This window comes from Corythoichthys intestinalis, chromosome 1 (assembly GCF_030265065.1).
Source record: "Corythoichthys intestinalis isolate RoL2023-P3 chromosome 1, ASM3026506v1, whole genome shotgun sequence".
Lineage (NCBI taxonomy): Eukaryota > Metazoa > Chordata > Actinopteri > Syngnathiformes > Syngnathidae > Corythoichthys > Corythoichthys intestinalis.
The window spans coordinates 37,169,222-37,183,709 of NC_080395.1; the positions used below are offsets into that span (position 1 = coordinate 37,169,222).

The 14,488-nt window shown below is 42.6% G+C and overlaps 1 protein-coding gene across 4 annotated transcripts in view; it reads left to right on the forward strand.

The window, feature by feature from the left end:
- The window catches only part of cenpf (centromere protein F), a 61,127-nt gene that overhangs the window by 35,731 nt on the left and 10,908 nt on the right, over positions 1-14,488 (forward strand). For 2 of the 4 annotated variants that reach the window (XM_057833101.1, XM_057833102.1), the window contains exons 35-37: positions 913-1,509; positions 1,589-1,695; positions 3,462-4,241. In XM_057833101.1, the coding sequence (XP_057689084.1) occupies positions 913-1,509; positions 1,589-1,695; positions 3,462-3,572 (815 nt within the window). In that variant the 3' untranslated portion in view covers positions 3,573-4,241. Of the gene's footprint in view, positions 1-912; positions 1,510-1,588; positions 1,696-3,461; positions 4,242-13,246; positions 13,365-13,563; positions 13,686-14,488 lie in introns of those variants that run through there. The other 2 variants (XR_009062843.1, XR_009062842.1) reach the window with 2 other exon arrangements.

Here is a 14,488-nt window from a genome sequence, read left to right on the forward strand (position 1 = left end):
GAGCTAGAGGACTTTTGTTATGCAAGTTAACCAATTGTTCTTTTGTTGTACTTAGATCCTGATTTATTGTTTTATATGAGGCTAAGCTCAGCTATTTTAATAAATTTTTAAATGAAAGTGCATAGTTTTAAGTAACACTCGGAAATTTTATTTTGTATTCACTTTTAATGCTCTTTTGCAATTGCAATCTTAGCAAGCCTTTGTTTTACAGCTCTTAAAATTCATTCAACGCATTAAATGTTCCTAATCCGATTACGTACTCGATTATTCAAACTAACTAGTTGATAGATTAATCGACTACTAAAATAATCGATACCTGCAGCCCTAATTCAAATTCAACATTTCAGTTCAGTAGCAGTACACTGATACTTTTGACCGGGGGTCCCCAAACTGCGGCCCGCCTCCACATTTGGTCCGGCCCCCTGAATAATTTTTTCTCAATAGTGTTATTTATTTCCTGGCTTTTTCTGTGAAGAACCCAGAGAGTGTTATTTGGTTATCATATATTTAATTAATAGTGTTATTATTATTTATTATATTTTAATATATATATTTTTTTAATTTACTTTTGTTCCGTGAAGAATCCAGAAAGGGTTATTTGATTGTGGCGTTTTGAAAAACAATACATTTTTACATTTAGGCACTCCTGCATTCGTCACACTTTTTCTGTTACAAACTGACCCGGCCCCTCATCAGAGAAGGGGAAAGTTATGTGGCCCTCACAGGAAAAAGTTTGGGGACCCCTGCTTTTGACATACCCTACTGAAAAACAGCTCATTGACCTAGAAAAATCCATATGCAATATAAGCCGCCTCGTTCAAAGCACAGGAAAAAAGTAGCGGATTTTACTATGAAAATTATGGTAACTTTAAAAAACCAACAACAACAACTACCGGCTTTTTTTCCAACCAGATGGGCTGTGCGAAGAGATGAGGACGAAAGAGGTGGAGGAGCTTAAGTCATCCCTTAATGAGGCAAAAGTGGAGTGTATGGAAAAGAGCAAAGAGGTGGAGGAGCTCAAGGCTTCCTTGGAAGCATGCAGCAGAGCTCTGGATGAAGTGAAAGGCGAACTCCAAGAGGTCAACCAGCTGGTGGAGGAGAAGACGAAGGAAGCGGACGACACCATGAACAAATACTGCAGCTTGATGTTGGACGTGCACAAGCTGGAGGAAGCCAACGAAACACTGACGATCAGACTGGAGCATCTGACTGCCAGCAAAACAGCCAAGAAAGACCCTGCCCACGGTCGCAGACGCTCGGCGAGGACCTCTTCCAAACACCTGGATGTCGAAACCGAGAACACTGCTCCTTCTACTCCTCAGGGTTCTCCGCAGGGCTCCACTCCCGGGAAGCGGAGCCGTAAACAAATAAGCGATAAGGACAGCGCCCAGGAGGCTCTTTACAACCTCACTAAGAAGATCAGAGCTAACACTGTGACCACACCTAAACCAAGAAGTGAACAAGAGGATGACTTCAGGCCCGAGGGGCTTCCAGAGCTGGTACAGAGAGGTATGAATCCCCTGCAGTCTTGGTCATTATACTGTAAAACATTCATATTTGACGTAGAGTCTTGAATTGTTTCTTTCAGGCTTTGCTGACATTCCTTTGGGGGAGGCCAGCCCCTTCATCATGAGGCGAACCACTGTGAAGCGCTGCAGTCCTCGACTGGCTGCCAGACAGACAGCAGACGCTAAGGTGATAAAGTTACAACCATCGGTTTTGTAGGCGTAAAAACATCTTTAAAGAGTATCGAAATTAACCTCGGGATTCCTGCATATCCTTTGGTTTTAGATCGCCACCTCAATTGAAGATCATGCTAATCTGTTTTTGTCCAAATGAATTCAACCCCATGAAAACCTGGCGTTCACATATGTGGACAACAGATTTTTGGTCATGTCTGCTACACTTGTATACCAAAATCGTTAAGTCTGATAGCATAATTGCCCGTCATTTTTTGAACATTTTCAGAAAACAAGTAAATACACATTTTTCAGCAAGGTTTTTCTTGAGTGTTTTTTATTGATACAGTAAAAGTAAAATATATTGATTGGTTGATGGCAGTAATGTTAGTAAAGTGAGGCAGATATTACAATTTGACAAGATTTAGGCAATTATCCTACGAAGCTAACAAAATGATAATGTACAGTGCCCTCCATAATTATTGGATTTATAATAATTATGGTATGTGTTTTTTAACTTCTAATATATATTTTTTCTAAATAATATGGGACCTTAATGGAAAAAAAGAGAAAAATCCAACCTTCAATACAAGTGCATTTATTCAGTGGGGGGAAAATCCCACATAAAGAAATAATTATTTGACATCAAATAATGTGTGTCACAATTATTAGCACCCCTGGTGTTAATACTTTGTACAACCCCCTTTTGCCAACAAAACAGCACCTAATCCTCTCCTATAATGTTTCACAAGATGGGAAAAGACAGAAAGAGGGATCTTCAGCCATTCGTCTTTGCAGAATCTCTCTAAATCATCCAGAGACCTGGGTCCTCTCCACTGTACTCTCATCTTCAGCTCACCCCACAGGTTTTCAATGGGGTTGAGGTCTGGGGACTGAGATGGCCATGGGAGGAGCTTGATTTTGTGTCTGTGTAGATTTGGCCATATGTTTAGGGTCATTTTCTTGCTGAAAGACCCAGTGATGACCCATCTTCAGCTTTCGTTCATGATGCCATGCACCCTAACAAGGTTCCCAGGGCCTTTGGAAGCGAAACAGCCCCACAGCATCACTGACCCACCCCCATACTTCACAGTGGGTATGAGGTGCTGTCTACACGCCAACAAGCTGTTTGGGAGGCATGTACGGAGAAAACCTTTCCTCACACAGAATCATAAACGCAAACGTCTGGAGTTCGCCAAGCGGTATTGGGGTTCAACCGGGACCGTGTGCTTTGGTCAGATGACACCAAGATTGAGCTTTTTGGCAACAAACACTCTAAGGGGGGGGTGGGTCAGTGATGCTGTGGGGCTGTTTCGCTTCCAAATTATTATTATTATTTAGAAGGGAAAAAATTATTAGAAGCTAAAAAACACATAATTATTATAAATCCAATAATTATGGAGGGCACTGATGGTCTTTATGGGATCAGAGTTTTTTTGTTTTTTAATTACCAAACGTATCTTATTTATAATATATATATTTTTTTTATTAATCATTTTTAATGAAAAAATACCATTTTAAATTAATGTTAATTTAAAAAATAATAATACAAATTGGTAAGGTATTTTGATTCCCTTGTTCTTCCTTTTCCACTTCTCTGAATATACTCCCTTTTCGTCTCCCAAGACACGTTTTCAGTGTGTTATCGCCATGAAAAAATTGTTCGTTGAAGAAATGTTTTCGTTATCGTCATCGTTGACAAAAACAACACTGAATGGCAGCCAATGAGTTAAATTAGTGCACTATAAATGTTTAATTAATGTTGCCCTCTTTTCTCTCTAGGTTTTGCTTCCTTTACTCCAGCAAAGTCCGTCCTCGGCGGACAAGTGCGAGGAAGCGGCCGCTTGTCCTTCTCAAGAATCAAAAGAGCAGGGAGACTGTCACGTTCAGTAAACAGCACAAAACACACGGCATTGTCGTTTAACAGTACATTTATACTCCACTGTTTAAACACTGTTTAGTCTTTCAGATTTTGCCAGGTAGTTAGCAACATGTCACATTGTTTTTGGTTGTTGGGTCTTAAAAATGAACACCATGGACATGAAAATGTTTTATTTTGAAATGATACTCACTAGCTGTAATTGATGGTTATTGATGTCCATTTTTAATTTTGAGGGCTCAAACAAAATGGATAGGACATCTATCTCCGTCAATGGTCATGAATGAGGTAATATCCAGTATTAATATTCTCAACGTTTTAGAAAACGACCAAACTTCTGTGCTTTAAACTATTTTTTCCACTTCTGTCTTTCAGTTTGTTATGCATTGTATATATTTCATTGTCCACTTGGCTGTTCTTTGCACAGCGTAGATGACATTGTTGCCTAAAATCTGTTGTCCCAGCACCTACTTTCCTTCTAACGGCAGCTACCTTTAAATGTTTGCTTTCAGTTTTGCTAACATTGCTTCACCTTTTTTATAGACCACTGACATTTGAATCGGAAATTTGTTTTGCGTTATTTTTTACTCATACGCTTTGTTCAAGAAATTTTAGGTTTAGGTGTATGAGGTTATCGATTGTTGTAAATGCCTTTTTTTTTCACCCATTTTTACTAAAGTTTTCCAACATGTTATCACGTGTAGTCTCTGTCTTTTTTTCTTTTTGTTGAGCATGACTCACAACACTGAGTGAGTCACAACACTGCACGCAGGTGCACAAAGTCAAAACTTGACCCAACAGATGACAGTCACATACTTCAGTCAGACACGTTGTTAAGCATCACTTCATTGTAAATGTGCTTTTGTCGGTCTTTATTCTTATGGCTTTACACAATTCCCTGTTAAAAAAGTGAGTCGTGACACTCAAGCGGGTAAAAAGAAAAAAAAAATGTAAGTGTAAAATCAAAGCCCAAAACAGGCCTTGTTACTTTTGTGTGCCATTTAAAGAAGGCTTGTGTGTGTGTGAAGCTTTGTGATGCAATCAGACCGCTTCTGTTCAACACCCATTGATCTTCCACGTCAGTAGACATTAGAGGTGTGCAAAATTTCCGATTCTTAGATTATTCGCGATTCGGCCGTGGAAGATTCGAGAACGATTCACAAACATCCAAATTCCGATTATTGAAATATGCCAAGTAAAGCAGAAGTACGACACACTCAGCGCGCCGCGCGGTCTTCGGTACGCAATTAGGGACGGAGCGAGAGTAGCTAAACATCATGCTTCTCATTACCCGGCCCCTCGGCTAACGCCAATGCTTAACTCACGGCTCTAGCTCAACTCATGCCACGAGATTAAAAAAAAAAACAACAACAACATACCTGACTGCTGCCGAAAAGCTGCTACAAGCCACATTATGTTACGGTAGATATCATTTATATAGGACTAGATGCATTATATCTTCGGTTTCGTTACCAGCACATCTACAAAAAACTAGATGCGAGCGTTAGTAACGGCCGCCATCTTAAAGCAGTAGATTTTCCTGGAAGGCTGTTGTAGCGAACCTTCCAAGCGAACCTAATTAACTTTTTATCTAAAATACTCCTAAATCGGTAAAATATTGACTTGAATCTATCTTTAAAATAGTTTTAAAACTTTCACACGTTGAAAGTAGACAAAAGAGAAATTATGGAATAACAGGAGCAATTTTAACAACTTTAACGGTTGATTCACAACATTAATTGAAAGTAGTTTAAAGCTGCTGATATAGAATGGGGACTGGAGTTTTTTATTTACTGTTATTTTTGTATATTTGTTTACTGCTATATGTTAACTTGATACTGAAATAGTAGTTTGGTTTAGCCTGAGAGGATTTTTGAACAATTTTGGAACTAATATACAAAACAAAACAAAAAAAAAAACAAAAAAGGAGTGGGGTGCATCAATAATCGTTTTATAATCGAATCGGAGCCTCTGAATCGTAATCGAATCGTTAGGTGCCCAAAGATTCCCAGCTCTAGTAGACATTATGGTTATCGACATGTCAAGTGAGGTCAGCGTGACCTCTTGACCGAGATATGCCAACGTCGGCAACCATCAGACAGCATCTATAACAATCTTGTGGTTGTCAAAGCACCTGTGAGCAGTGCATTGTGGGTTATGGGAACAGAGAAAGCCGGATGAGCCGGTCACAAACACCTCAGAGCGGATACTGTTGACGGAAGCCATCGCGCCAGAACCAACTGTGGCCCGTCCAATGGGAAAAGCCGAGCCGTGTTATGACTGGCGCCAACCGCCGAACGTGTGTTTATGTATGCGCGTGTGTGTGAGTCTGTAGGCTGGACGGACGGAGTGACCGACTGTTCGACCCCTGAGCTGTATGCATGATTTGAGCCATTCACTGCCCGGCAATACTATGTAAGCAGCGGCCAGTGTCAGGAAGTGACACCCAGTCAAAGAGAGAACACTTGATCTCCTGCTAGAACGTTTGATTTACCTTAAAACAACACAGTCACGGCAGTTGTATGAGCGTGACCCCAAGTTGCCGAATTTAACTTAGTGGCAAGAATAGACGAATAACGTCCATCGCTGTCAACAATTGCGGACAATGAATTGAAGTGAAATTCTGACTTATTAATTTTTTTGCCAAGATGTTGGCAATTGTGTGTGAAAGTAGTATTTTGTCACATTTGAGACAAAAAGCTTGCTTTGTGCTAAATGCAGTGTGAAAGAGGCCATACGTCCTGCATTATGCTGGACTGTCCTGAATTTAAATGCCTCATCCTGCAGCCTCAAGCTGGACAGTTATTTGTCATCCTTTTTAAGAGTTGGACCTGAATGCAGAACACTCAAGTGTGTTATTTTTTTCATGTTGGCATACTAGCAGTTAGCTGCTTACCACATTCAGGCATGAAAATCTCTCACCTTTCGGCGAAATTCGCCATTTTGAAGTCAAAAAGGGCGACCTACGTGAATTGCGTAGATCCGAGGAGAACTTCTTTTTTTGGGGGGGGGGGGGAGGTTTTATTTAATTATTATTATTATTATTATCATCATGTGATTAACTTAGTACGTAAACTGAGCACTTAAGAACACAGTCAGCAAATCCTTCTAGATGCTTCGCTGACGAGAACCAATCATCGGCCCAAGCTGCGTTCCATTACTCCAAACGCGCGCACTCCTTACTGTAAATGGAGTGCTCGGAGAGCCTTTGGTTGCATTGCAAAGCTGCGAAAACAAAAAGCAGGCCTTATCCACACCGGGGCAGACCAGAGCGTAGCATACACACTTGCCTGTATTTGCCACCAGATTGAATTTGGTGAGTAATGGTTTCAATCGTTTTCACATTTTGCGATATAAAAAAGTTACTGCCACTCGTTGCAGCTTGCGTTGAACACTGCCAGAGCTAGCCAAATCTCCCATGAAAAAAAATAGCTCCCGTTAAATTGGCGTCAAGCTTGTGTATTTAGCGGTAATATAAACGAAGAAACACACTGTTGTGTCAAATTAAGCGGCATGCTCTCGGATGGAGGGGGCGCCTCACATCGCTCCCGTCGTTCGCCGGAGACGCGTTATTTTCGGCTTGGATTTGAGCTGACGGCCGGTGTCGGCACAACACCGGCCCGACGAGTGGTGGGAATGAGTCCTGCTTCTTAAAGCTTTTCAGAAATACAGGGATCCCTCGTTTTTCGCGGTTAATGGGGACCGGAACCCGCCGCAATAAGTGAAAACCGCGAAGTAGCGCCCCCCCCCCCCCCATTTTTTTGTGCGTGTTCAATGCATTTATTCTGATTTTACATTGGAGAAAAGATATATATATAAGACATGTTTTTTTCACTTTTTTCACCAAAGTATCATTTATAAATGGTTTTCAAGCACTTCAAAATGTAAGAATTATGGTAAGTTTTAAACATGTTACTGCCCCACCGAATTATTTTTAAACAAGAATAAAGTAGTAAGAAAATGCTTGGCTTTATTAAATGCTTCATAGTGAGTCTACTCAAACCCTCTCAGGCTTTGGTAAACGGTGATTGACACATGTGCAAAGTTTTTCTTTTTATATATATTTTTTTGTTTGAAGCAACTTATTTGATTGAGTAATAAAGACACAAATATCCTAGCCAAAATGTGGCCCAAACGCAAAACAACATTACTTCAATGGAAAAATTTGTTTCAATCAAGAAAAATAGTTTTCAAATGCTTTTTTTGTCTCAAATTTATTTTTGCAATCAAAGACATTTTTTTTTATTGAAGTGACTTTCTGGGGATTAAAAGTATGTACTGTATTTTGATTGAAGCAACTTTGTTTTTGATAGAAGTAACTTTGTTTTTTGATTGAATAATAAAAACACAAATCTACATCGTTATTGAGAGAGAAAGAAATTAAGAAAGCTTTAAAACTAAAAGCCACCGGGGAGTCTGTTTTTTTTTTGTTTTTTTTAATATTTATATTTCATTACATAGACATGCGTCGTAGGGAAGGGAGATTGAGGGATAAAAAAAATGAGTTAGATGAGGCTGCTAAAGGCAGTGGATACCTCATCAGCTGGGTGAATAGCAGACCTGGTAAGAACAAGTTTGCAAGGATAGTCGGGTATTAAATACAATTATAAACACAATTACAATGTTATTTTTCTATAAGATTTTTATGTCATTGCTTTATTAATCAATAGGTGCTAGAGTTGTTAAGTATGGATAATAATGAAATAATAGTTTTAAGAAAACTGTGCTGTTGGTGGCTCAGTGACCATCTGATGTGGTTTGTTCTCAGATGAACAAGTTGAGGAAGGAAGTTTTGATGCAGACGTTGAAGGAAGAAAAGAGGCAGACTGACTGAGTCACAGCCAGAAAGTGTTGATGACAGTTTTGATTTCTATTCACTGTTGCCCCCTCCCAATTAAAGTATGTCACAGTCGCAGCCAATTATTATCTAAAGCTGGTTAAAATTGAAGTTATGTTGTTTTAAGGTGTATTAAATACTTGTTCATGTGCCCCTTTTGATCTACGAGCACCCGCCCCTCCACCGGTCTCTGCACGGCCCTGCTGAAACACAGTGTGGGTCGACAGAGCTCAATATTTTGTTGGGGTGTACAGTGTACTGGAACATATTTCCTCCACACCCTTCTCACCTTTTTAACCCCTGACCCATTTTCATGCCTGCACATTATACTCTGGCAGTGGTTGTTGATTCTGCACTCTTATAAATGATTTTCTGCTCCAAAAAAAAAGAGAAAAGCTCTTGTCTCACATCACTGCCCTATGGAAGCCCATTCCCGCCACAAAAAAAAAAAAGTATGAAATTTGGAGATTTTTACTCTACTCAAATACCGGAACAAAGTGCAATTTTTTGGGTCGGGGATATTTCATGCTTTTATTGGTTATTTTTAAAGGTAATGTTACATTGTTTTTGATGAGAAATGAGCGCTTACATTTGCCTTTTTGAAGTTGTGTTTTGTCTTAGCCATTTTCAAAGAGCCAAAACTGGCAAAGATGGCGTGCTAAACCTCATGATTTGAGTTCTAGGAGTCAAGTTTCATCCAATCATCTCCCAGAAGTGGCAATAACAGCTACTCGGTGTCCATCCATCCATCATCTTCCGCTTGTTCCAGGGTCGGGTTGCGGGGGCAGCAGCTTTAACAGGGAAGCCCAGACTTCCCTCTCCCCAGCCACTTCAACCAGCTCCTCCATCAGGATCCCAAGGCGTTCCCAGGTGCCAAGAAACAGTCTCTCCAGCGTATCCTGGGTCGTCCCCGGGGCCTCCCGCCGGTGGGACATGCCTGGAACACCTCTCCGGGGAGGCGTCCAGGAGGCATCCGAACCAGATGCCCGAGTCTCCTCAGCTGCCTCCTCTCAACGCGGAGGAGTAGCTGCTCGACGCTGAGTCCCTCCTGGATGACCGAGCTTCTCACCCTGTCTCTAAGGGAGAGCCCGGACACCCTTAGGAGGAGACTCATAGGGTAGGAACATAGATTGACTGGTAAATCGAGAGCTTCGCCTTTAGGCTCAGCTCCTTCTTCACCACGACAGACCGGTGCAGAGTCCGCATTACTGCAGACGCTGCACCGATCCGCCTGGCGATCTCCCACTCCCTCCTACCTTCACTTGTGAACAAGACCCCAAGATACTTGAACTCCTCCACTTGGAGCAGGATCTTATCCCCGAACCGGAGAGGGCACTCACTGGTTGGGTGAACTCCCATGTAGCCTCGAGGACCCTGCCGAGGGTGTAGAGCTGGTCCACTTTTCCACACCACTCCTCCACACTGCTGCTCCTGAATCCGAGACTTCCCAACGGACCCTCCTCTCCAGCACCCCTGAATAGGTCCCCCTATCCAAAAAGGGGGACCACCACCCCGGTATGCCAATCCAGAAGCACTGTCCCTGATTTCCACGTATTGTTGTAGAGGCGTGTAAGCCACGACAGCCCCACAACATCCAGAGCCTTTAGGAACTCCGGGCAGATCTCATCGACCCTTGGGGCCTTGCCACCGAGGAGCTTTCCAACCACCTCAGTGACTCCAACCCCAGAAATCGGACAGCTCACCTCGGAGTCCCCAGAATCTGCTTCCTCAAAGGAAGGCGTTTTGGTGGGATTTAGGAGGTCTTCGAAGTATTCTCCCCACCGACTCACGACGTCCCGTACCCCGTCTTCACTGTAAACAGTGTTAATGGTGCACTGCTTACCTCTCCTCAGATGCTGGGTGGTGAACCAGAATTTCCTCGAATGTCCGGAAGTCGTTTTCCATGGCCTCGCCAAACTCCTCCCATGTCCGACATTTTGCCTTGGCGACTGCTGAAGCTGCAGTCTGCTTGGCCAGCCGGCACCTGTCAGCTGCCTACGGAGTCCCACAGGCCAAAAAGGCCCGATAGGCCTCCTTCTTCTACTTGACGGCATCCCTTACCGCTGGTGTCCACCAGCGGGTTCGGGGATTGCCGCCACGACAGGCACCAACTATCTTAAGGCCACAGCTCCGATCAGCCACCTCAACAATGGAGTTGCAGAACATGGCCCACTTGGATTCAATGTCGCCCACCTCCCCCGGGACAATGGAGAAGTTCTGCTGGAGGTGGGTGTTGACGCTCTTTCTGACAGGGGATTCTGCCAGACGTTCCCAGCAGACCCTCACAATACGTTTGGTTCTGCCAGGTCTGGCCAGCATCTTCCCCCACCATTGGAGCCAACACACCACCAGGTGGTGATCAGTTGACAGCTCCGCCCCTCTCTTCACCCGAGTGTCCAAAACATGCGGCCGCAAGTCCGATGACACGATTGCAAAGTCGATCATCGAACTGCGGCCTAAGGTGTCCTGGTGCCAAGTGCACATATGGACACCCTTATGTTTGAACATGGTGTTCATTATGGACAAACCGTGACGAGCACAGAAGTCCAGTAACAGCATACTACTCGGTTTCTGATCAGGGGGGCCGTTCCTCCCAATCACTTGTCGAAGTCCCCTAAGAGAACGAGGGAGTCCCCAGAGGGAGCGCTCTCTAGCACACCCTCCAAGGACTCCAAAAAGGGTGGGTACTCTGAGCTGCTGTTCGGTGCATAAACGCAAACAACAATCAGAACCCGTCCCCCCACCCGAAGGCGGAGGGAGGCTACCTTCTCGTCTACTGGTACCAGGGGTCGCGTTAACCGAATATTTTCCGTCGTTGACCGGTTTTTTAAAACGGTGACGGAAAAAACTGAAGTCCATCCGTCATTTTGACAGGTTGAAATTCACACCCCAGACCACAGGGTGGCGAGTGAGCATATTAATTAGCTATTGTCTCTCTTGATGCATGACGTCGTTGGCCTTACTCGGAAAAATGCCAAGGCAACTGAGTGTTTGCCTGGCACGGCCAGACTGTTCTCCCTGTATTTTTCAAACACTGAGAGAAAAGTCTGGGACACAGCCTCTCGAGTAGGTACAAAATCAATCGACAAATCAGATTTGTTTATTTGCGTGACGTGTTCTTCACGAGCAACGTCACTCTTGCGCGCCGAAAGTCGTCTCTACATCAACACGGATGGCGACGGGAGAGCCGAGAATATGTTCCAATCCGCGGTAAATTCAGTTTTAAATGAGCTAAAACACATCGACACGAGTCACTGACAACAGTCTGTCTCGCACTAGCTATGTTGAATAAACTCCGTTCTCCTCGTATGTTTACTTCCGCGCGCAAGTCCCTCGTCCTGCCCTCGTCGCTTTGCTAACGGCACGTCTGCCCGTCGCTGATTGGTGCACTCCGCTGTCTGTTTGCCTCTTGTTAAGCTTGTTTGGACGGAATATTAATTAAAAATGAATGAAAACTAAATACTATTGAATATGTCATTATTATCATTTTAAAAATGTAAGTGACGGGTAAAAATAGATTATGACCGGATTTTTATGACACTGTCAGTCAAAATGACAGACAACGAAAAAGTCTAGCGCAACCTCTGGTACGTACAGGTGCCAAGCCAGGGGGCAGTAAGTATGCCCACACCTGCTCGTTGCCTCTCACTGTGGGCAACTCCAGAGTGGAAGAGAGTCCAACCCCTCTCGAGAGGATTGGTACCAGAACCCAAGCTGTGTGTGGAGGAGGGACCGACTATATCTAGTCGGAACTTCTCTTCCTCACACACCAGCTCGGGCTCCTTCCCTGCCAGAGAGGTGACATTGCATGTCCCAAGAGTTGGCTTCTGCAGCTGGGGGTCGGACCGCCAAGGCCCATGCCTTTGGCTGCCGCCCAACTCCCTACGCTCCCGACCCCTTTGGCCCATCCGACAGGTGGTGAACCCATGGGAAGGAGAACCCACGTTGCCTTTTCGGGCTGTGCCCAGCCAGGCCCCATGGGGACAGGCCAACAGACGCTCACCTTTGAGCCCCACCTCCAGGCCTGGCTCCAGAGGGGGGCCCCGGTAACCCGCGTCCGGGGAAGGGAAACTTGAGTCCATTTATTTTATTCGTCATAAGGGGTCATTTTGAGCCCCTCGCCTAAATTCAGTGTATTGATTAAGAGATGCAAACGTGTCATGTCCTTCAGCAACATGCTCAGGTCAGAAGGGGTTAAACTAATTTTACTAATTGTATGAAAATGAAAGCATCAAAAGGGGTTTCATGATCAAATTATTTTAACTCAGAATAACGTTTATCTTTTGAGAACTACAATTCTTTCTATCCGCGGAGCCCTAAAGCAAATCTGGTTCGTCTGTCACTGACAATGAGTTAATAAGGTTAAGCACCTGGTGTGGTTGCACAGCTGGATTATGTAACTTCCATCTGGTGAAAGGACATTTTCTGCTTGTCAATAAATGTTGCTGGTATAAATGACCAAAGATAGTTTTTCCATCATACAACATAACGGCAAAGAACTAGTTTTCTGACTTGAAATGAAGATCTTTTTATTTCAACATACGAGTTGTAACTTTGGCGCCAACGTGCCACAAGATGGCGTCGAAGAACACACAAAAACAACCAATACTTCAGTTTTCAGTCATCAATGGAGGATATTTTGACAAAACAATTTGGTAAAGAGAAGAATTTGTGAGTAGCCAAAATTGTTTTGCCCTTTCCTCTAATCGCTCGGTAGCTTAGCATGTTTGGAAAAATAATATATTTTCTTCTTAAACTGCCCACACAGTTGACAAAGTCTCTATAGATTATCTGAGGTCTTGGGTAATGTGAATACAAATCGAGCTTAACTTTATTAACGCATATTGACAGGGGGATGCAAACAGTTACACACGCAGCGATTGAGCCGTTCTTCCTGACTGACTCCAAGCTTTATTTTCGCTCTGAGTTCCTGAAAAGAGCTGACTCTGCTTTTAGTCAACCCAAAGAAGTAAGCTAAACGTCATAACAAGAGGCTTGGGAAAAGTCTCAGGATGTTTAACATGATCTGTTTTTTGTATTTTTTTTTTTTTATGTTTGCAAACATTCAACCCGCTTAAAAGAATGTCCCATGATTTACTTGTATCTGAATGTTTTATACAATTGCTTCTTGTTGCTGTGGAGATTTTAATTAACTCCTTGTCTTGCAGTGAATAATCCTGTTTCAGAGCTGCATTTCAAACGGATTGGACGTCTATCGCTGTCAATGGCAGTGAAAGTTACTGACATCACTGTAAAGGAGGAGACAACAAACAGGACGAGCTGAACTTAAGTATATTTTCCACTTTCATGTAACGTACAAAAAGAATCCCAACATATTTGCACTCTAAAAGACATTCATCTGATTTTCATCAGTAGTAGAAATACACTACAAACAAAAAAAAATAACATGCAGTGTAGAAAAATACACGAAATTCGTTAAATGTTCATAAAAAGCTTATTGGGCACGTGTGGCAGAAAAACAAGTATTTGAAGCATTGGTTTCACTTTTGCACTGCAACAAAAGCTGGATAGCGATAATAATAAATCAAGCGCAATGCAACGTGTTAGTAATACAATTATATATCCTGGTCTGGGTTATTACCGTATATAAACGATATTTTTGGAAAACCTTCAAACGGTCTTAAGCATTCATGCAACTTTAACATTCGAACATGAAACATGAATACAAATACTACCTTTAACTTTTGGTCATGTGCGCAAGTTTGGGTGTACATTTTAGCACCATTGTCTATTATAATTCCACATGTCCAAAAGAGTATTAGGTGGAGAATACATCTCGTGTATGTGTACATTTGCAGTATAATTACATAGTTATGTGAAGAAAATACTGCAAACATACGTTTGCCAGGATTTTGTGTGACCAAAATTAAAATCTTAAAAAAAAAACACAACTAAATAAATTAGTCAATGTGATATAAAGTCTGATGATACTGATAACTGTCTAGTTTTCCCATACTTTTTAAATTTTCAAAAATTTAACAAAATCAACATCTACAATGGAAATAAGACAAACATTTAGTTTCTTAAACCGTATGAAGGCAGTCAGGCATACTTGTGTGCGAGTAAAATGAC